The sequence below is a fragment of the Pteropus medius genome, unplaced genomic scaffold (genome assembly GCF_902729225.1).
Source record: "Pteropus medius unplaced genomic scaffold, Ma_sr-lr_union100, whole genome shotgun sequence".
Classification (NCBI taxonomy): Eukaryota; Metazoa; Chordata; class Mammalia; order Chiroptera; family Pteropodidae; genus Pteropus; species Pteropus medius.
Genome location: NW_024352783.1, coordinates 4,837,729 through 4,860,363, shown reverse-complemented (window position 1 = coordinate 4,860,363; position 22,635 = coordinate 4,837,729). Strand labels below are relative to the sequence as shown.

At 44.1% G+C, this 22,635-nt stretch overlaps 1 protein-coding gene across 2 annotated transcripts in view; it reads left to right on the top strand.

Moving 5' to 3' along the window:
- The first annotated feature begins 1,548 nt into the window (after positions 1-1,548).
- The window catches only part of ELAC2 (elaC ribonuclease Z 2), a 22,556-nt gene continuing 1,469 nt past the window's right edge, over positions 1,549-22,635 (top strand). Inside the window, exons 1-23 of one of the 2 annotated variants that reach the window (XM_039847382.1) lie at positions 1,549-1,911; positions 2,511-2,561; positions 2,701-2,771; positions 3,804-3,868; positions 5,166-5,223; positions 6,005-6,073; positions 7,533-7,640; positions 8,623-8,681; positions 11,143-11,201; positions 11,297-11,369; positions 12,003-12,115; positions 13,271-13,366; positions 14,376-14,514; positions 14,597-14,682; positions 16,413-16,531; positions 17,704-17,800; positions 19,447-19,585; positions 20,095-20,133; positions 20,268-20,377; positions 21,069-21,168; positions 21,242-21,362; positions 21,535-21,613; positions 21,991-22,135. In XM_039847382.1, the coding sequence (XP_039703316.1) occupies positions 1,679-1,911; positions 2,511-2,561; positions 2,701-2,771; positions 3,804-3,868; positions 5,166-5,223; positions 6,005-6,073; positions 7,533-7,640; positions 8,623-8,681; positions 11,143-11,201; positions 11,297-11,369; positions 12,003-12,115; positions 13,271-13,366; positions 14,376-14,514; positions 14,597-14,682; positions 16,413-16,531; positions 17,704-17,800; positions 19,447-19,585; positions 20,095-20,133; positions 20,268-20,377; positions 21,069-21,168; positions 21,242-21,362; positions 21,535-21,613; positions 21,991-22,135 (2,229 nt within the window). In that variant the 5' untranslated portion in view covers positions 1,549-1,678. The remainder of the gene's footprint in view (positions 1,912-2,510; positions 2,562-2,700; positions 2,772-3,803; positions 3,869-5,165; positions 5,224-6,004; positions 6,074-7,532; positions 7,641-8,622; positions 8,682-11,142; positions 11,202-11,296; positions 11,370-12,002; positions 12,116-13,270; positions 13,367-14,375; positions 14,515-14,596; positions 14,683-16,412; positions 16,532-17,703; positions 17,801-19,446; positions 19,586-20,094; positions 20,134-20,267; positions 20,378-21,068; positions 21,169-21,241; positions 21,363-21,534; positions 21,614-21,990; positions 22,136-22,635) is intronic. The other variant, XM_039847383.1, reaches the window with a different exon arrangement.

Here is a 22,635-nt window from a genome sequence, read left to right as displayed (position 1 = left end):
AGCTTATTGTTAGAGCATTATGTTCCCATGGGCGATAGCCAAACAGTAATTTTCCAGCCAGCACAAAGGGAAATATTAGTATTTTACTGCACTTCCTAATATCTTTTTAAAAGCTTAGTATCGCTTTTGCCAACCCGCCCCCCCCGCCCGCAGCTTTATTGAGGTATAACTGATATGTAACATTGTATAACTTTAAGGTATACAACTCAATAATGTATGTTGCAAAATGACTACCACATAAGGTTAATTAACACATCCATCACCTCAACATAGTTACCTTTTTGTGTGTGTGGTCAGCACTTTTAGCAGCTACTCTCTTAGTAACTTTTCAAGTATATAGTACAGTCTTGTTAACTAGTCACCATGGGGTACATTAATCATCTTATAACTGAAAGTTTGTATCCTTTGACCACCTTCACCTATCTCCCTTACCCCTCATCCCCTTGTAACCATCAATCTACTCTGTTTCTGTGTTTTATTTTTTATTCCATAGATAAGTGAAATCACAGTTTTTGCCTTTCTCTTGCTTACTTCACTTAGCAATGTTACCTAAAAATAAAAGGCCAAAGCGAGAGGTAGCAAGCATTTATTTGAGAGTAAAAGAAAAGCATTGATTCAGGCAGAAACCCAAATAGTGTCTAATCAGAAGGCAAAGGGTTTTTGTGAAAAAGGGAAAGGGAAAAATTATACCAGTTATCTCATCAGCTATATCAACAGATGGCATTTCTATAGGTGCAGATAACATAGTGATGTTAATTTGAAACAATGTTTTTAATTTTCAGGCCTGTAGTCATTAGTCATCAGTCTTATAGTCATAGTGTCTACTTTCTTGTTATCTTTGCTAACACTTGTTTGCGATACAATGTTGCTTTAGGCCCAGAACAAAGGTTACTTTGGCCAGTTTTAACACTCCAAATGTCTGAAGACTAAGAGGTGCAAGGCAATTCCTCTGGGATGGCAGCTCTGACTGTATTTTAAAGTGGTTCCCTTTGTTTTTTGCAGTATAATGCCCTCAAAGTTCATCCATGATGTTGCAAATCCTTATTTATTATGGCTGAATAACAGACCCAAGACTCTTGCTCCTGAGTTTGTTCTCTTAACCCCTGACTACTCATGCTTTTTTTACCCAAAGCCAATAAAAGTGATTAACATGTATTCATACGAATTACAAGAGGAATAAAATTAGTGAAAGCTCCTACACTAGGCTCTATATAATTTAGCTCCTCACATTTGATCCTAACATAATCACCTGCAAAAGCAAATCAAAGCTCCAAGGGTATAACTTGCGTAGCAGATAGCTCACAATTTACGGTGGCGGGGGTCCAAACTCTCTGGAACACTAGAACACCCAGTTGCTTTTCCCGTTCACGTGCTCTCGGAAGTTCCGCCCCAAGTAAATGGTGGTTTCCGGAAAGAATCGCCCGGAGAAACCCGGAAGAAAGCAAGGGGCGGGGTCTTCAGGGCGCTCTAGCATTCCCCCACTCTATGGCCACCGCCAATTGACAAGTCCCGAGCGACAAGGCTCCTCTCTATTGGACGCGCATCCTCGCGTAGGCAAGGAGCTCCGCTTGCGGCGCAATGACTGGCTGGACTTGCCATGCGGGACCGTGGGGCGGGGCGTGGGGCACGCGGACCTAGGTGACCGACTGCTTTTCGCAGCCTGGGTGGAAGCTGGCGCATGTGGGCGCTTCGCTCGTTGCTGCTGCTGCGGTCCGCGGCCGGGCGCACCATGTCGCAGGGACCCGCCCGCCGCCAGCGGCCGCCCAAGGACCCACTGCGGCACCTGCGCACCCGGGAGAAGCGCGGCCCGTCGTGGGAGCCCGGGGGCCCGAACACCGTGTACCTGCAAGTGGTGGCGGCCGGCGGCCGGGACGCGGGTGCGGCCCTCTACGTCTTCTCTGAGTACAACCGGTCAGTGAGTCGCGCCGGGGGTCCGGCCTGGCCTTCGCGGCGTCTCCTTACGGAGCCCCGCCCGGCCCTCCCTGCTGCGCTCCCAGGAGCATCGCTGCACCTCCCGGGGCTGCGGTTATCCCTACCTACTTCACACATCTGAGATTTCACTATCGCAGCCCATCTTTGTCTTTTGGTGGGTGAGAGGTCCTAGCGAACCCTTACATCCTACGTTCGTATCGTTTCTGGGACCCCTGAAGAATTTAAGAAGAGTATAGCGTTCTTTTTCCCAGCTTCACCTTTACTACTGTCTGAGCCGCACCCGCTCCCGTGCACGCCAACGTGGAGGGCTCATAGTTGGTGTGTGGGGTTGACAGGTCTGGTGATAGTGGGAAGAACCCATCTTCGTCCCAACACCAGCCTGCACAAGCATCCAATCCCGTCCCGCCTTTGCTAAAACCTCTCAAAACCTGCTGTCCTAATAGAAATGCTGCCAGATACAGCATATATTGTTACGGTTTTTTATTTACCCTTAAAGTGTACAGTAAAGCCTCTAAACAGTGGAAGAGACCTTACAGAATATAATCTTACAAGCATCTCGTTTAATATTCGTCCTGTAGGTATCTCTTCAACTGTGGGGAAGGAGTCCAGCGACTCATGCAGGAGCACAAGTGAGTCAACAATTTTCTTTTGGGGTGGGGATGATTATGGGGATTGAAAGCTGAGATGAGAGGTAGGAGTGTTTTTATAGCAAAAGAAAGGGTCCCTGGTCAATCTGCTTTGTCCTGCTCAAATGTTTCTCTTTCTTAGGCTGAAGGTATCTCGTTTGGACAACATATTCCTGACCCGAATGCACTGGAGTAACGTTGGGGGATTGTGTGGTGAGCATATTCTTTCTAACATCATAGGTTGGAGGGAAGTCTCTGGGGTTTTAACCTACTTTGCCCTTTTTTTTCCCATCTTCTGAGTCCAGAGGAGCAGGAATTCTTTTTATGATAGCTCAGTCAGCTACAGCATAGAGCATCTAAAGCGGTGACTCAGAAGGGCAGAGTTTAACATGGATTCTGCCCTTAAGTGTTACCATCCACTTCATTTATTGAGTTGCTGGACTGGAGATACGTGACAGTAAACTGGAGAATGTGGTGATGGTGATTACAGTAAATATATTTACTGTTGAGAACATCAGCAGCTACACACAGATACTCCTATTCAGATTACCGCATTATTCATGCCCACCCACCAGGAAAGTCAGGATTGTGTTGCCACCAAATTCTGTAAGCTTTGTGATGTGGATACGAAGGAGTGGAGAGTTAAACCAGTTACATTCTCTGAGCTGAGACCAGAGTGAGGCAAAGAGGTACCTAGGGTGCAAAATTTAAGGCCATCCCTTCACTTATGTGAATTTGCACTCTATGTGCCTCACAGCCCCACCTGATTTTGCACCCTAGGTACATCACTACATCTCCCTAGTATCAGCCTTGCTCATTCTAGAGGCATTCGAGGAATATTTGCTGTCCCTTATACCAGCAGTCCTCAACATTTTTGGCACCAGGGACCGGTGCTCGTATGAGAATCTAATACCTGATGATCTGAAGTGGAGCTGAAGCAGTGATGCTAGCGCTGGGGAGTGGCTGCAAATACAGATGAAGCTTCACTCGCTTGCCAGCCGCTCACCTCCTGCTGTGAGGCCTGGTTCCTAACAGTCCACAGACTGGTACCGGTCCACGGCTTGGGGGTTGGGGACCCCTGCCTTATACCTCTAGCTAGCATCACTTCTGCCATACACATGTTCTCTGATCATTAGAAGCTGGAATGAAGACAAGTAGAAAAATAGCTGGTTTGTAAGGAGTGCTCCTCGTGGTGGCAACTACAGATCATGTGGTGAGAGATCTGATCTTATTTGTCCTTTTTAGGAATGATTCTTACTTTAAAGGAAACTGGGCTTCCAAAGTGTGTACTTTCTGGACCTCCACAACTGGTGAGTCTCTCCTGACTCAGCTTTTAAAGCTTACCCCTCCTTTTTTAAAGTTGTAACAGGAATTTTCATTTTGCAAATCAATTTTCTGTCCTCCAGAGATAACTGATAATGGAGATTAAAAAGCCTGAGCCCAAACTTTGTTAACTTTATGACCTTGAACAAGTTACTTTACCTCTTGGAGCCTCAGTTTCTTCATCTGTAAGATGGCTGTAATGTTTCATTGAGTTGTTAAAGATTAAGTGAGGTAACATATAAAGCACTAAACCAATTTATTCCAGGTTTGGCACCAACTAGGAACACAATGTTAGCTTTTATTCTTACCTATTTATTATATTTGAGACATCTTCATAATTTCAACTCTGCTTATTACACTATTGGAAGTTGTGTGCACATTGCTAAAACTGTTGAATATTGTTTCCCAGTTCTTAAGATGAAGATAACCAATCACCAAAATACTGTTAATTCTGTTTTCAAAATAATTCCTCAAATCTATCCATTTATCTTCATCGCATTAAAGCTTTCATTATCTCCATCTACTATACCTGTCTACTGTGATAGCATCCCACATCCATTATTGCCTCCCTGTAATCCACCTGCCACACAGCAGGCAGAGGGACCTCTTTAAGGCTTAATAGCAGGAATGGCACTTATCCTAAAACTCTTCAAAGGTTCTCCATTCTGGTATAGTCCAAACATCTTAATATGGCCCACAAGTCCTACAGGCCTTGGTCCTTGCCCAAATTTGCATCTGTGTCCCAGTTACCAAGCTGGAGCTACATGGGCCAACGCTTAGTCCCACTGCCCTGCGCTGTAGCTCCTTCCCATATCAGGGTTTTCATCCATACATGAGTTCCCTCTACCTCTTCTCTTCCCTGCCTAAATCTTTCCAAACCTTCAGGGCTCAGCTGAAAGGTCATTGACTCAGGAACCATCCCTGACTCTCCAGACAAGGTGTATCCCAGCTCCATGTGTTTTTCCTGTTTCTTAGCACAGTTACCACTAAGCACTTAGCACAGCTGCCACTCAGTTGTTGTTTGTGTTATCATTTCATTTTTGTCTCCTCCACTGGATTCTGCTGTTCATGAGGGCAAGGACCCCATTTCTTTCTCACTGTGGAATCCTTGACATTGAACCTATAGTAGGCACTTGGTAAATATTTGCATAAAGGAAGCTCAAAATACTTATTAAAGGTCATGTTGATACCTATCGATACTTCTTATATACTTGGATACATTGTGGTATTCTGCACTTGTGCAACCATAACTGCTCACTTCTTTCTTTTCTTTATCTTTTGTAGGAAAAATACCTAGAGGCCATCAAAATATTTTCTGGTCCATTGAAAGGAATAGACCTAGGTATGTCCCTGATTATGACTCATCTTCCATTTCTTTCTCATATATGCCCCAATCTCTCAAATTAGAATCCATAAAGACCTACCTAAATTAAACCTTAAATGCTTTATCGACATAGATGCATTTTAAAAATACTGCCTGTTAACACTTTCTATATTCCCCAAATATAGGCTGGAGATAGTTTTCAGATTTGAATTGCCTTGAATTCCTTGCAGTAGGGAGAAGGGATGTGAACTGAGGGACCTACAGATTTTGTTGCTGCCCTTTAACACTGAACCTCAGTTCTGGCCATGCTGCATGTGACCTCTTCATGGGGAGAGGCATAACTAAGGATGCTGGCAGGCTCCTGTCCTGGAGGTGATGTGCATCTCTGGCTTGTTAATGCACTCCTATTCTGTAGAAACACCAATTTAGATATTTTTTTCAAAATCAGTACCAGCTCTTACAGTTGAGATGGTAGATTCTCTGGCTCACAATGCTGTATGTTAACTTGTGCCTCTTAAATTTGAGTATCGAGTATTGTTTTTTTGTTTTTTTGTTTTTTTTACAGTCACCAGTGATCATAATGTCTTTTCATTTGGCCATAGTAAATGTTAATGGCTGATGAAAATATATTTTTCTTCTTCCCCCCAAATTTTAATTTACTCAGAAATTCTAGTTTTAGTGCTGTGTCTTAACCAAAATTCTAAGGAAATTCAGTTGCTCGTGGTCAATGATCTGGAAAGTTAACTTTCACACATCTCTGTACTAATGTAGTTGCTTTCCTGTTGTCTTTTTCACATAGCTGTGCGACCCCACACTGCACCAGAATATAAAGATGAGACCATGACAGTTTTCCAGATCCCCATATACAGTGAGTAAGAAAACCACATTTCCTAAGAGGAGGAGGAGGATGTAGGTCCTGGGTAAGGAAAGTGTGGGTGAAAATAGAAATGCTTGAATACTGGCTTTGTGTACCCAGTTTTGTGTTCTGAGCATAATTAGGAAATTTAGCTGAGAAATTAAGATATGGATCCTGCCTTTAAGGAGCTTATAATCTTATGGGCAGATACGTTTAAGTCATATATAATGATAGGGACTAAACCTTGGAATATTACATAACAAGCACTGGCAGAAAATATATCACTCTTAGATTTGTACATTTCTTGCTTAGGGTTTATTTGCCACAGACGTAAATAAATATCCTCCTCAAAGGATCTTTTGAAATAAATTCTGATAATAGCAACTTTAAAGAAGTGCTATTAGGAGGTCAGAAGGTCACAGGAACCTTCTCAGGTCTCAGGGCCAGATGATGTAGTTTTGACCTAGAGAGAGACAGTCTGCACGTCGGGCCCTGCCATGTCAGAGTTGTCCTTGAATCTGGCTAAACACACTTGGTCAGGTTTTACTGTCTTCCAGGAGAATGCAGAGCAGTCAGGACATTCCCTTGACATTGCTAACTAGTGTGATGCTTGCCAAATGCTGAAAGGGTACAGATGAGAGCCCCCAGCAAAGGCCAGAGAAATCTAAGACCTGACAGGAGACAAGGCTCATGCTCACCCATGGATAGAAGGAGGGAGGGAGGCAAGAAGTGTGGCTCAAGCAAAGGTACAAGTGAGTGCCAGTGAGATGGCTGGTCCCATTAGAACTCCTTGCCTGGCTCACTCCTGCTCAGATACCTTCCCTTTCCTGACCCCCACTCCATCCCCCAGCCTGATTTGTGTCCCTCCACTTCCTTTCTAGCACCCTCTTCCTCCCTCCCTAGCACGGAACAGTTCACTTTTATATTTGTGTGACAAGTGTGAACTTGCTTGGCCTGCTGGTGTTGCTTTCTCAGCACCCAGTGGGCACTAAGGGAATGAGTATGCCAGAGGAGCAAGCAGGCTTCTGTGAGACCAGCAACTGTGCATCAGCTTCCTAGAGCAGTGTTTTGTTGTTTTTTTGTTTTGTTTTGTTTTTCTTTTTACTTTGAGATTTAAGTGATTGCAACATTATACTCTTCATGCAGATGGATAACCTTCAGGCCTAGTCTCTTTATTGAGAGTGATGATGATGAATAAACTATCCTACTACCTATATGCTTTTTAGTCAACAGACTCTGTTGAGTTCCTACAATAGTTAAGGCTCTGAGCTGAGAAGAAACAAAAAGATAAATAAGATGTAAATGCAGTCCAGAGACCAAGTGGGGAGGTAACTAGTTATTTACTGCTGTAGGACATGGCATGCTGACTTAATGGGTGTTCTGACATTCCCATTAATGTGTGAACATATGGGCTCTGGCTGAGAGCTCACCTTGCATGGTGTGTAATTGGGTTGTTTCCTGTACCGACCAGGTGAACAGAGGTATGGAAAGCACCAGCCATCACAGAGTCCAGAAAGTCTCAGTCCAGAGCAGTCTTCAGACTCTAGATCCACTGAGAATGAGCAGCACCTTGCAGATGGTAATGCTGGTTAAACAGTACACTGTAAAAAGAATTCTGTTTTCTTAATCCATTGCCTCTTAATGCTCTAAATTAGAATCCTTATCATAAGAAAGCTCTGCATGTAAAACAGATACTTTTTTCTCAGCATGTTAGGACTTGGCCTGTGTGGGGAATGAGAAGGATTGTCGTAAGGTGGCAGTGTGGACTTTTAAGAGCCAGTCCATAGTCCTGCGTGGGCCCCAGACTTGTGTTCAGTTTACCCAGAGCAGAGCAGGGTCTGACAAATTGATTCATATCAAGGCTTTTGTGTTTTCCATTAATACAACATTAATGCAAATTAATTTTTCATTAATGCAGAACCATAACTGCTAAGCTGACAAAACAGTTATATCAGTGAGTGGATCTGCACCTTTTCTTTCAGAGTGACAACCTACTGGGAAACTGGATTAAAATTCCAAGAGTAGATGTATCAAAGGAATTGGACTGCTTAAGGATTCTGTTGTCCCGTGTTGGGCACATTGCTAAGTTCCTTTTTCTGCTCTGGGGTCGTGTCTGTCTGATGACCGAGAAGAGGCCAACCCTGTAAGCATCCTTTTTTTGGATGACACGGGTGAAGACAAACCCATACCTTCTCTGCAGGCCTTTTAGCTTTTCTGTTATTTCACCTATTCTTACACTTGTTTATAAACCACCTTACAACTTGGTTTTTTCTCTCTTCTCCTTTCCTAGGTAAAGTGTCATTTTTTATACATTTCACCTGCCATTCTAAAGTTTTTCTACTTGGAGTTTTGCATTTTTATTTTACTCAAATTTCAACACGAATAGGAAAAACAAAAGGTCTGCTTGAAAAAATGCCAGTGCTTTCTTCAGCCTTTGTATTGGGACAGTTATGTATGTTTAATTTTGTGTGAAGTCAAATTAGGTGTCAGATAAGCATTGATTTGTGAAGCCTATAAACCTTCACATTTACTTTCTTATAATCAGATTTGTTTTTTCTCAGGTGTTATCCAGAGAAGGGGTGGCAGGGATCCCTCCTTGGTTGTAGCTTTCGTCTGTAAGGTAAGCACCTTTCTGGTGGGCTTTAAGTGAGCACATGCGTAATGACCTTGGGTTAGCACTTGTCCAGTAATTCTCAGGTAGCAGCTTCTAAGTCACCTGTGCAAGAAGAAACACAGATACCCTATTTCTCAATATACCACTTATACTGTTATATGCTTTCAAATTCTCTTCAGTGTTTTGTTGGTCTATCTATATATTCTTTTTTATTTGGCTCTGTTTGGGCCTTTTGAACTTCGGAAATAGTTAAAAGTTATGTTTCTGAAGATAAAGGCTGAGCTTCTAAAGTTAAAGATAATGTTTTCAGCAAAAGCTTTATTTTCTTTCAAACAAATCGGGCTTTTATTCAGGCTCCTTCAACTCCGTTTTAGTTTATTACATTTAACGGTACTTTTAAAGTTGCTAACATCAGGACTTATTTAATATTGGCAAGCATTCACAAAGGCTTTGATCTGCAAATCCTAAATTGGTCAAATTCTATGAAAATGTTATTATAATAGGTATTTTTCAGATCTGACTAATGATCTATTTTTTATTGGACTCCACATTTTTTGTCTAATCTGTGATAAGACTACATTTTCTTTTTCTGGGCTTTGATTTTTTTTTTTTTAGAGAAGCGATGTTGATTTTAAAATATATTTCTCATTTTCATCCAAATTCTAACACCAAGAAGTGAAAATACTTATGGAAGTTTAGTGGTAATGTTAATTATTAGTTGCAAGATCATTATCAATATCACTTGTTAATTTATTTGAATAATAATAGTAATTTTTATAAAAATTAAGTGCCACTGCCAATAGGCTTATTGTGTATTTCTGAGTTTTTAGGCAGCAAAATATATTTTTAAGTAGTTTACATGGTAATTGTTATGTGTATTAGATCCCATCTACCTTCCTAAATAGATTACATCGAGCATAATGAAATGTGTTCTGTGTGATAGGAGTGCATCCTTATAAACTCTAGCAATTAGCAAGAGTTTATTAGCAAGCAGCTGTTTCTGGGAGCTGAGGCTCTGACACTAAGTAGCTGCAAGCTGCTGCTGTGGCTTCTGTGTCCTGCCTGGCTGTCTGCTCCTGCTTCTGAGAGCTGCTCTCCCTAGGTCAGCCTGTAGCCCCTTTTCTCTCTTCTAATTAATTTGCTGTGCCCCTGCTAAGGGTTTGGAAGGCAATAAAGCTGAGCTAGTTCAACTTCTGGGAGATTGGAGAAAACAGGCTCTTGCACAAGGGCCTGAGGCACTCATCCGATAGGAGAGCATGGGCTCCAGACAACTGTGTACCTGCTTGGGGCCTTGTGGGCTTGCATTCTGGTCCTCATCTGTCTTCCAAATACTTTACATTCCTTAGATGAGAACAACTCTCTCCATGGGTTGAATTCAGCTCGTAGTAGAGAGATGAGTTTTGCCTGTCTTAGGTCTGTAAGTTCCTGTTAGACATTAGAAACATTTATTTTCCATCCTCAGATCCATTTGGGTCTGTGGAGAGAATGCTCACAACAGTGCTTGTTAGTGTCACTATCTAAAGATGTCATCTAAGCTCTATCATCTTTGTGTTATGTGTGCACACTTAGGCTGTAAGCCTTCCTCTACGGTAATATTTTCAAAGAAAATTCTAGAATCATAACAAGACTTGAGGATCCAGATTGGAGCCTTTGCCCTAAGAGTAATTTCTTAACTTCAGGAAGTTAAAAGAAAATGCAAATAGTTTAAATAAAGATTGAAAGAAGAAAATGAGCATCGAATACAATACCAAAAGGTTTATTAACATTTTATGCCATTTCAGTCTTTTTTCTCTTATTATGTGTGAAATATATAGATACCAAAAATGTTCAAATTTTTCAGTACAGAATGATGATAATGAGGTTTTATGCTACAATTGTTGTTTTCTCTTCTGATGTAATAAGATTATATTGAGAATTTTCAAATTATTTTTCTCCACTATAAAAACAACAGTACTGTATTGCCAAATATGTGAAAAATAGGGGAGAAAAACTGTCCAAACTTTTATTGCCCTATCACTGTCATTGCAATATTGTGTTACATAGTGATGTGCCTGGTCATTTCTCTGTTAGACGATGTCCTGGGAACATTCCTGTAGCTATTAGTTGACCAGTGCAGGATGATAAAACAGAAGAGTGTTTCTCCGCAAGGATACTTAAAGGATACTTTTTTTATTTGCTATGGAAATGGCTTATATTTTATTAAATCTATAAGGAGTTAATGTAGTGAAATAAAGGACTGTTTTTAAATCATTCAGCTTTTATTACTAAAGCATTTCAAAATAAATGACTTCTTCAGAATATAATATACTTTACCTAAAAGCAATAACCTAACCTTCATTGTAATGAATTGTAAGAAAATAACAATAATTAAAAAGTAAAACCAGAAAGATGCACTTATAAGAAAATTGATTAAAACCAAGTTTCTTCATTAGTCACTGAAATTACATTTAAGTTCTCTTCGTTGCAGCTTCACCTGAAGAAAGGAAACTTCTTGGTGCTTAAAGCAAAGGAGCTGGGCCTCCCAGTGTGAGTGTCAGGGTGCACTGCTGCTGGGGACTTGGTGGGCATACTTTTGTTCATAAAGCTCCTCATCTCACAGAAGGCTTGCCTCTTCGTTTCAGTGGGACAGCTGCCATTGCTCCCATCATTGCTGCTGTCAAGGACGGGAAAAGTGTCACTTATGAGGGAAGAGAGGTGAGATGCTCCATTTTTATGATGCTTTACTATATACAGGGAGGGCCTGGAACATTGGACAGAGTTGCTATCTGGCTCAGACCCTATAGTTACCACTTTCGAGGGATGTGGAACAGCTTGGATTTCATCACTTGGCTAAGGGATAACATGGGGTCACTTATCTAGACTTGTCCCTGCATATCGGCGCTAGGGCTTTTCTGTAGATTGTCCCTTAGGATTGGGAGGTCGTCCTCCTAATAGGTGGATTCTTTCCCTTTTACGTGAGCATAGGCAGACCCCATTGGATGGAACTTTAGGTGCATGGCTCAAAAGAGTGCCACCGTGTTCTTTACCAGGATGTTTTCTCTGGCATCTTAAAAATTTTAGGACCAATGGCCATAGACCCAAGAGAACCGTGCATGCCATGCCTGGCTTCCTGGCCACTCCAGCTTTGAAATGCCCTCTGCTAGTCAGCTGCCTGCCTAAGTTTAAGCAGAGAGAGCAGGAAGGGTGTTAGTGGTGATCCTTATGTTGGCATTGTGCTTGCTCAGTAGAGCTTATGTAATGATAGCAGTGGATTTGAAGGCTGTCAGATATGTTTGCTGAGCTGTGACTCTGCTGTGAGAGAGCATCATCACCCCAATGATTTTGCAGATTTTACCTGAAGAGATTTGTACTCCTCCGGATCCCAGTCTTGCTTTTGTCGTGGTCGAATGTCCAGATGAAGGATTCATTCAACCCATCTGTGCGAACACAACCTTCCAGAGGTGATGACAGTTTCTGAGGTGGGAGAAATGAGAGCCGACACACAGCTGACAAAGCCCAGCAGCATCGACAGGGCATCCCCTGACCGGTGGTTGCTCCTGGCATGGAGCCGGGTCTCTGGGAAAGCCACTGTGCTGATGTGAGAGGCCGAGGCCGACTCATGCCTGAGTGCCATTCTTTTTCGTCTTCTAAAGAAGTCGACCCATTTTGCAGTTCAGCTTTATCCTGAGTAGAATCTTTGACCCACACATCTGTGTTTTACTTTTGTCCCATTCTTAGTAGTTTATTCTATCCATATTTTTCTTGTTCTTAATTTTTATTTATTCTTTTTCACTTATTGTTTTATTCTGTTAAGCACAACAAATCCTTCTGGGCAGCTGTAGCTCTTTTAACATAAGAGTGTTAGACATGGTTCTCGAATTCCACTTTATTCTCTTTGGGTACTCTGGTGGCACAGGCTTTATGTTTTAATCAAATCATAGGCAGCAAAGCTATTCAAGTCACTGTGACGGTGTGAGCCGAGAGCCATGTGCATTGATATGTCACTGTCAGGTTTAAATACCCAGCCTGCGAACTCCCACATGTGTGTGTTTGGAAAAGGGTTGGGAGTAAATAAAAACAGCTACTGTATGTATTTTCCTTAAGGGAACTGGAAGGAAACACCTCAACATGTTAGTAAGTGATTGGCTCTCTAGATGGCGAAATTACAGATAATTTTAATTTTCCATCTGTCTTGGGTCCTCTGGAAGGCAGATGCCAAGGTGGGATTGGAAGTGTAAGAGATTTCTTGGAGGAAATGCCTGTGAAAGATAAGAGAGGAAGCAGGAGAAGGCTTTGCAGGTCTGACTCCTGCAAAAGGAGGAGCAGGAGAAGCCTCGGTCTGCAGCACAGCCCTGAGGAAGGCTCAAGCAGGCCGCTGGAAAGACCCAGAGCTTGCTGAATAGAGGAATCCCAGGTCAGCGCTGGGCTCCGCCATGCTCAGGCACTTCTGAGGGTAGCCAGGAACAGCCTACCTAGCCTGGATTTAATGATTGCAGTCTCATCACAGTCCCCAAGAAAGCTGCGCGGTGCTTCTCCCTGGCTTTCCAGCCCCATTTGTGCATGTTCTGAGTTTGTATCACTTTATAAAGCAAAGCCCCACCCTTCTGTCCACTCAGGTACCAAGGAAAGGCCGATGCCCCTGTGGCGCTGGTGGTTCACGTGGCCCCCGAGTATGTGCTTGCAGATAGCAGATACCAGCAGTGGATGGAGAGGTATGGAGCCTGACCCAGGGCACATGCATGACAAATCTCCACCCCTCTTCCCCCTCACTCTTTTAAGTGCTGCCTTCCCTTACACACCTGCCTAAGCTTCTCTGGGATTCCTGCTGTCCCTGAATTCTGTGTACATCTGTGCCACTCTTGTCAAGAAATACCACCACTAGGTGGTGCAGTGCGCGCACAAATGGCTTATGTGGGGCTCAGTTTAGTATCGACTTACACTCTCTAAGCTCAGTGTCTGAACAAACGCTGCCTTTTGTTGATGATTCTGTGTGTATCCTAAAGAAGAGACTTGGAGTTTAAAATAATGGCTTCAGTTTCTTAAACACCCAACACATGTCAGGCAGTATATTAAATAGTCTGCATTTTATTTCATTTTCTCAATCTTCACAACAACCCTGTGAGGCAGATGGTTTACCAAAATTTAGTAACTGGAAGGAGAGGTCACATTTTCCCATTGGCTTATTGGCTGAGACAGCACCAGATGGAAGGAATTGACTTGTGTAGAATTTGCAGTGCATAGTAACGTTGGGTGGCAGTTCAGCCTCCTCTTCCTGTTTCTTCCCAGGCTTCTCCCTTCATCTCTTTCTTCATCTCTCTATTAGCCCTGGCAGTCTCTTACTCCTCAGCTCTCTTTCTCCTCTGTTCCTTTAGAATTTGAGTCTTAACATACATCATTTTTTTCCTCTCTTTAGGCTTTTTTTTCACCCTGTACTCCATTTGGTTTTCAATCTGTAGCTGTAGGGTCCAAACATCGTAACTTTTCTCATATTTTCTCGTATTCTTTTCAACATAGCCAAAGGCGTTTGGGTTTGGAGGGAACGCTGGACTTTGAGACAGAAGAAGTAGGATTATGTTTGGCCATTTAGTAGCAATCTTTCTGGACAAGTCACTTATTCTCTTTGAATACTCCATCTACATTATTGCTCCTACTCTCCAGTGCTGCTCCTCAGATGGAAATGTTCCCAAAGGGACGCCGTGAACATAGTCTATTTCATCTTAGGTTTGGGCCTGACACGCAGCACCTGATCCTGAATGAGAATTGTACATCAGTTCACAACCTCCGTAGCCTCAAGATTCAAACACAGCTCAACCTCATCCACCCCAACATCTTCCCCCCACTCGCCAGTCTACACTGTAAGGTAGTGTCACAGAATGGTCCCTGTTGGCCTGGTTCCTACCCTTTTCTTTCTCTCTACAGAGTGTGTTTTTGTCTCTTTTTAGGAAGAAGACACCGCCTTCACTGTTCCCACAGTCCGTGGTGAATGCCTCCTCAAGTATCAGCTCCGTCCCCGGAGGGAATGGCAGAGGTCTGTGTGATTCTGAGCCTATGGAATGATCTGGGTCAGGGGTTGGCAAGCTTTTTTTGTGAAGGGCGTGTAGTAAATACTGAAGTCTTTGTAAGCCACGTGGCTTCTATCACAGCTACTTAGCCACCATTGTATCAGGAAAGAGCCATAGACAATAGGTAAATGAATGGGTGTGGCTGTATTCCAGTACATATTTATTTGCTAAAACAAGCTGACTCTAATATGGTTGAGGTGGAAGGATTGGGGCCAATGACTATCCTTTTCTGTAATTGTTTTCTCTGATAAAATAGCGATACAGATTCGTTGTTTTACAATGTAGAAAGAAAGTATGATGAAGAAAATCAATCACCCATAACCCCTTCATCCCAAGATGAGAGATAATGATTGTTAACATTTTGTGTTTTTTTTTTTTAACTTTGAATATATGGGGATGTATTAAAAAGTATTTTTCTGTAGATTTGTGGCCTGACATCTCAGTGTTGTTGTATGGTACTATATCATTATATAGTCTTTCCTGTATCATTATGTAGTTGTCAGTAATGAGATGTTATCGATATTCTAGATAGGGATGTTTGTTAATCTGAGACAGTTCCAAGTTTTTGCTGTTCTAAAGAAACATTAAATGTCATATATATATAAGTCTTTGAGTGGAACTTTCTTAAACATGGGATTACTAAGTCAAAGTGTAGTACTTCTTAAGGCACTTAATAAACATAGCTTGTGGTCCCAAAAGGCTCTACCAGTTTATACTCCATCCAGTAATGTGAGAAGTGCTTGCTGCCCCACACCTTTAATTTTTAAGATCTGAATCTTGAAATTTGAAGTTTCCTGCCCTCTCTGTAGTGTCTATATTAAAATAGACCATGCTTCAGATTATTACTGGACGCTGTGTGCTGTTGTGTTGATTAGTTGGGGCTTTTTAAGAGGCTATGTGGCAGCATGACTGGGCCCCATAGGTAATGTCTAGAGGTTGAAGAGCCTGTTGTCCCTTTGTCAGCATCTGCAGATGCTGTTCATAAAGCCGTAATTAACAAACGTAGCCGATACCCTGATTCACCTTGTACTTGTAACCTGTGGAAGTAGAACTTGAGAGTTAGGCCTGGGGCTCACTTCATAAGCTCTGAGGTGATTTTAGTGCTCAGTCAAGTTGAAGAACCACTGATCCAAAGCATGCTGCTCAGTGACATCAGGACCAGAAACATAGCCTTATCTGGGGGCTTGCTAGGAATGCAGAGTCTCAGGTTCTACCTCAGAGCCACTGAATCAGGCCCTGCAGTTTAACAAGGTTCCTAGGTGATTAGTTGTATGCATGTTAGTTTGAGAGTCACTCTTCTCTGGTGGTGCTCTTCAGCTGGGGCATTTTTCCTTCTCCCGGCCCTCCTCTGGGTCTCCAGGGAGATGCTAGGTGCTAATGGTATTTAGTGAGTGGAGGTCAGGGATGCTGCACACGACCTGCCCCCAGCCTCTCTCCAAATGTCAGTGGTGCCAAGGTTGTCAGACTCTGAGCTGGAAGATGTTTCGAGGAGGTAGAGCTGTTCAGAACTCACTCCACGACCCCCACTTAGCTGAGAAAGATTCCACAAGGCGTAAAAACGGAACTGCCCAATCTCTTAGTGCTTAGTCTACAATCTTTATATGAAAGAAGTTTCTGCCAATTATCTCTGTGAATTAATTCTGGGTCTCCACATTGATGTTTGCTTTGGTCACCTGAAATGCTTTTCTCCCTACAGGGATGCGCTTATTACTTGCAACCCTGATGAATTCATAGCCGAAGCCCTGGAGCTCCCCAATTTCCAGGAGAGCGTGCAGGAATATAGGAAGACTGCTCAGGATGGCCCAGCCTCAGCAGGTGAGTGAGAGACTGCGGGCCAACTTTTCTCTCCTGGCCTCTGCCCTCCTGCATGTGTTTCCATAGCACTGAGTAGAGTCTCAGCATGATTCAGTATGACTGGATTTATTTGTGTAATCCAGTGCTTCTCGATTTTCTATTTAAAAACACTGGTGTCTGCCTCCCTCCCAGAGCAATTAAATTGGAACGCTTGGTGATGGCACCCAGGCATTCCTTACGAGACACATGCTGAGTGCAGCGGTTCTGAGAAATCCTGTGAGACACTGGAAAGAACTTTGAACTGGGACTTGGCTTACTTGGGACCTAGTCCTGGCTTTGCTAATAAGGATCCACAGAAAGTTTTGGCCACATCGCTCACCTTATTGGGCTTTCATGCCCCCCTGAGGAAAAGTAGGTAGGGGGACTTCATGACCTCTGCTCCAGTGGTTGGTTTTTCCAGTGTATTTTCAACTAATGATAGAAATAGAGAATATTGGAGTAGAAGATGGGTTTGGGGTTATACTTTGGTCAGCCTTAGGCAAGTAAAAACTTCACCTCTTATCACAGCCTCTGGATATTTTGAGGAAGACCAACTATCATGGCCTTACTTCCTTTGGGTTTATGATTGGATTTCTGGTTTTACATTAAAGATCCAGTAAGATCATGCTTGCAAATGTGTACAAGGAGCCTGTCAGGCTGGTGAGGCCAGGGACGGGGCACAAGTGTCAGAATCATCAGGTCTCCCTGGATTTGAGTCATGGCTCTCTGCCTCTTCCTTTCTCTGGAGAAATGACCCCCTGAGCCCATTTAATCCCCTAGAAAGTGGGGTGATGCAGGGTTGCGTGAGCATATACAGCAGGTGGAGGTCTGGTGATTTAAGAGCTGGATGCAAGGTGACACCAGCCCCTTGAGATAAATGCTGATTCTAAGCATAAAGAAGTTCCTTTGTAATTTAAAAAATTTAGAACCATTCTGTCAGAGGAAGTGCTGGGGAATTCACTTGCTTTCCCTCACAGACTGATAGCCATTTACCCACAAACTGCCGTTGGCCCCTCTCACTAAGGCCCTTACATAAGGACATTTGCCAGGCAGGCCCACCATCCTGTCTTGGGAAGCTGGACTTTTCTCAGGAATGAATGCTGGCTCACATTTGACCCAAAGAAATGAACTCTTTTATATGTATTTTTCCATAGACAAAAAAAAACAGTATCCAGAAATCATCTTCCTGGGAACAGGGTCTGCCATCCCGATGAAGATTCGAAATGTCAGCTCCACACTTATCAACATAAGGTATTACTGCTTTCCCAGGAAACATGCATCTATCAAGGAACATGCTAATTTTCTAAACAAAGTTCTGTTCCACCCATTACGCTGATTTGAAAATGCAGTAGTCTAAAACCCTGTTAAGCTTGTCATCTTGGCCAGAGTGCCCCCGAAGTGGAGTAGAGGGTCTCAATGCATTTTATAGTCTCAATAGCTAACTTAGACTTCTGGGAATCACTGAAATTTGTCACCCATTATGTCTTTTGATAAAAATAGCCCATTCTACCGTATGCCATGCCCCTTGTTAAGAAATCATTTCACTTAATTTTCACATTAATCTTGTGAAGTAGTGACTGACTACCCATTTTATTGATGAGTAAATTGATGCTCAGAGAGGTTACTTGGCTCTAGTTCCCACAGCTGGTAAGTGCCAGATCCAAGTGTGAATTGGTGTCTTAATTGCTAACTAGGTACTGCTGATATGCGAAACAGTTTCTGGGTCTGTGCATTTGTTTTGTGTTCAGCCCCTTATTAGGTGGTTTTTAGTTGATTCTCTTGGTTTTCCCTTGTGTCATTTGTCTCCAGAGATTAATCAAGGGCACTCTAAAATGTTCATGGTGTATATGTGAAGGAAGTGAGACTAAAGTACTTGGTTTTAAAATTTTGCTTTGACATCTTAGATGCTAGTGGTGGATGATAACCAAATAATGCATTAAATGTACACAACAATTATAAGATGCACCCCAATATCAGAAATATACAAATTGCGGACATATTTCTCTTATGACTGAGGAAATAGCAGTAGAGCATCTGGGTGTGGGCTGGCTTTCCCCGGGTCTGAGACGCTCAGTGAAGAGTGCTCTGAGACCCCCTAGAGCCTTTTGCAGTTAATCTGAAGGTAGTCACTGGCTTGCCTTCCCTACTCCACTTTATCCCCCAAATGTAATGTGTCAGTGCGCTGAGGCTCCTCTCTGAAAAATAGGTGCAGTTCTCTCAGTCTCACGGCTCCTCCTGGAGAAGGAAGGCCTGCAGGAGACCTGGCCCTGTTTCCTAGAGCGGAGGTTCTGTAACGGCTGCTTCTCAGAATAGCCAGCAGAGCTTGTGGAATCAAAGCTCCCTGAGTCCTGCTTGAGACCAGCTAAATCCAAAGCTCTGACAGTTAGTTGGGAGTCTGCATGAACTCATTCCCCAGGGGGAACATCTGTGGCCTGTCCTGCACCAGCCAGCTTTGAGGACATGGGCTGAGAAAAACAGAACTGCTTGAAAAAGGAAAACATTCGATGACAGCCAGATCTCATAAGTACACAATGCCTGTCTCCGGTATTACCAACAGTGGGTGTTGCCATATTCAGTCGGAATAATCAAAGATTCGTAAATGTTTTAACTCTCTCATTCCACATAAGCCTTTTTTTTTTTTGATGCCCAGCATATGTGTAGCTCTGTATACTTTCTATATACTTTAAAGAGCTTCAGGGTTCTGTGGATAGTTCTATATAATGAAGATGGACATTACACTTGCATTCATGTGTGTATAAGGTCCTCAGAGAAACAGCATGAGGGATTATGGAAGACATAGAAAGTACCCCTGCCACTTCCTGCTCTTCTCTCTGAAGTAACAATTCTCTGAGCTGTCAGAGCTCTTTCCTATCTGTGACGAAGGTCTTACTCTCTAGCTCTGACAAGTCCCTGCTGCTGGACTGTGGTGAAGGCACGTTTGGGCAGCTGTGTCGTCACTACGGAGATGACGTGGACAGGGTCCTGAGCACCCTCGCTGCTGTGTTCGTGTCCCACTTGCATGCGGACCACCACACGGTGAGTGAGGGCGGGACAACAGAGCGCTAACCTGGAGGGCAGCTGCTGCTCTCCTTCCCTCCCATTCCCAAACTTGCCCAGAGCTTTGGCTCTCATCTCTTGCCAGGTAACAGCCTTTAACAAAACCCCAGTGTAGCAACTCTGCCCAGTAAGAATGTCTTGCTTTCTGTTTATTTTGCTTTCATGTAGCAATAGTGGTTTTGTCTTCACCCAGTTTGTCTTGAATCTTGCCTTCTCTCACAGCCTGTTCAGAGGAATCTTCAGCCAGAGGTGGGAGACTTGGTCTCCCGGGGGCAGCTGTGTCCTGGGCCACTGCCCTCTCTTTCCTGGCCATGTTGCCTGTGACATTCAGGGTCATGGGTCAGCATGTGCCAACCCCCAACTATGGCAGTGTTAGAGAATGGTGGCCAGTAGAGGGCTAAGGAACTACTGCAAGGCGAGCATCCTAGAACCCCCAACACAGAGTTGCGTTTGGACTTGTCTAATCCTTGTCTCCTTTCACTTTCCAGGGCTTGCTCAATATCCTGCTGCAGAGAGAACGAGCTTTGGTGAGTGCAGCACTTGATTTTGGTGCCATTTTGAGTTTCTTTGGATTACACATAAACAGCTGTACCTCTTGCCACTCCACGCTGTTTTTATTGCGATGTCTGCCGTTGATTTGACATTGATTTTGTTGTTTCAGGCATCGCTGGGAAAGCCTTTTCACCCTTTGCTGGTGGTTGCCCCAACCCAGCTCAAGCCCTGGCTCCAGCAGTATCACAACCAGTGCCAGCAGGTTTTGCACCATGTCAGGTGAGCTTCCAGGCAGCCTGCCCACCAAAGCTGTAGTTCTCCCCCTCCTCCTCCACAAGCTCAAGGTTATTCTGGGGCAGTTCCTCTTCTCCCCCAGCAACATTTCTCCCGACTTGGCCCCATATGGCAGAAGTGGCGAAGAAGTGCTTTGAGTCAAGGGCAGAAGCCATCAGGCGGTTCCTCTTAGATGTTTGTTTTCTTTGATGCATTGACTCTCATCCCTCATTTCATGTCTGTTTTAGTTTCTAGACTTTTGCCAGCACTTCTCCATAAAACAGTTTCAGGGCAAAGCACTCAGGTCATGGAGAGCTCAGAGACAGTCCACTCCAGGTGGATAAGGTGGGAGTTGGCCCCATCCTCACCTCATGAGGAAAGAGTCCATCCACCTGGTGTCCATCCACAGCCCGCTTGAGAAGGGCCTGCTATGACCTTAGCCATGGGCAGCTCACCCATTAGGTTTTTCTCAGTGGCCTGGAGGTTTTGGTCTGTCTCTTTTTAATCGACTGTCCTTTCCCGTCTTAGTAACTGATTTAAATCCATCCTTCCTTCCTTTTTTTCCTCCTTCCCTTCTCCTTTCTTCCTCCTTCCCTCCTTCCCTCTCTCTATAATGATTTTGGAGCTTTCTAGCCAGAGACTTAACTTTGATTCAAGTTAAATTTTTTTATTCATTTAAATTTTTTATTTCTCACAGTATGATTCCTGCCAAATGCCTTCAGAAAGGAGCTGATGTCTCCAACCCTGCAATTGAAATGTTGATTAGTTCGCTTCTGGGAACATGTGATTTGGAAGAGGTAAAGCTGGTGGCCGCAGGCGGGGAGGGGAGGTCGGGAGCACAACTGCAGAGCCCTTCCCCTGCTCCTTCAGTTTCAGACTTGCCTGGTCCGGCATTGCAAGCATGCTTTTGGCTGTGCGCTGGTCCACGTATCTGGCTGGAAATTGGTCTACTCAGGGGACACCATGCCCTGTGAGGCTCTGGTCCAGATGGGTGAGTAGAGGCAGCCTACTCTGGTCCTGACAGCCTCTGGTTGTCGTCCTCACACGCAGACAGACCATAGGTTCAGGGGAGAGAGTTCTGGCCCAGGACCAGCTGTATGGACCTGGAGCCCAAGTGCTTCTTCAGCAGAGGACTCTTCTTGATGCCTGTGCTCACTCTCTAGGGAAAGACGCCACCCTCCTGATACATGAGGCCACTCTGGAAGATGGTTTGGAAGAAGAAGCCGTGGAAAAGACACACAGGTAGCTGAGAATGTCGAGCCATCATCACCCACTCCCTCTACCTCCCCTAGGTGACGAGCTGAGCAGCCTCGCATCAGCCCTGCTGGGAAAGACTGTGCCCTTTAGTGATGTGAGGCCAGCCTGCTTCCCATCAGAGGGCTGTGGGGGCTTCTAGCTAGGAGCAGCAGTTTGCTTCTGGGCTCTTTTGCCTTTATTTCTGTAGAGTTCTCTAGGCAAAGTTCGGGGGCGGGGAAGCACAGTTTTTGAAAAAATTGGAAATATGGTGGCATCAACTGTGATGGAACTGCCAGGGGAGGTGGGGGCTGGGGCAGGGCCTGTGTCGCTCTTCCTTGGAATTTGCCCTTTGGTGGAGGTGCAACCTGGCTTTGATTTTGCAGCACCACCTCCCAGGCAATTGGCGTGGGGATGCGGATGAATGCAGAGTTCATCATGCTGAACCACTTCAGCCAGCGCTATGCCAAGATCCCGCTCTTCAGTCCCGACTTCAACGAGAAAGTTGGAATTGCCTTTGACCATATGAAGGTGTGTGTATGGTGTGGGCTGTGTGGGGTGGGGCCAAGGCAGAGATAGCGCTGCATCCACACGAAGGAGTCTAGCTCAGGGCCATGGTGAGAGGATATCTGTCTATCACCTTGTCACAACCAGCACTGGGTTTGAAGGGGAGCCCACATTCTGCAAGGCCCTCTAGACAGACGTCAGCATCAGGTCACTGGAAAATTAGAGACCCTCTCTGAGGCTCAGTCTAGTCCACTGTCACATCATTTGAGCCTCATGACAGCCTGGAGACAGGGTTGTCCTCTCATGAGTGGCAAAGTGTGCCTTGCCCCTCTGCCTTCCAGAATAAAGGGCAGGGCATAGGCTGGGGTTTATTTATAAGGAGCTTGCTTTTCAGAGTCTAGAAGCTTTGCCTTTCTGAGGCCTTTTCAGCTTTCCTGCCCTTAGCTGTGGGGAGTGTGCGCCCCTTTCTTTAGAGTTCCCTACCTCTCCATGGCCTTTTTTCTTTTCTTTTTTTTTTTTTTTTT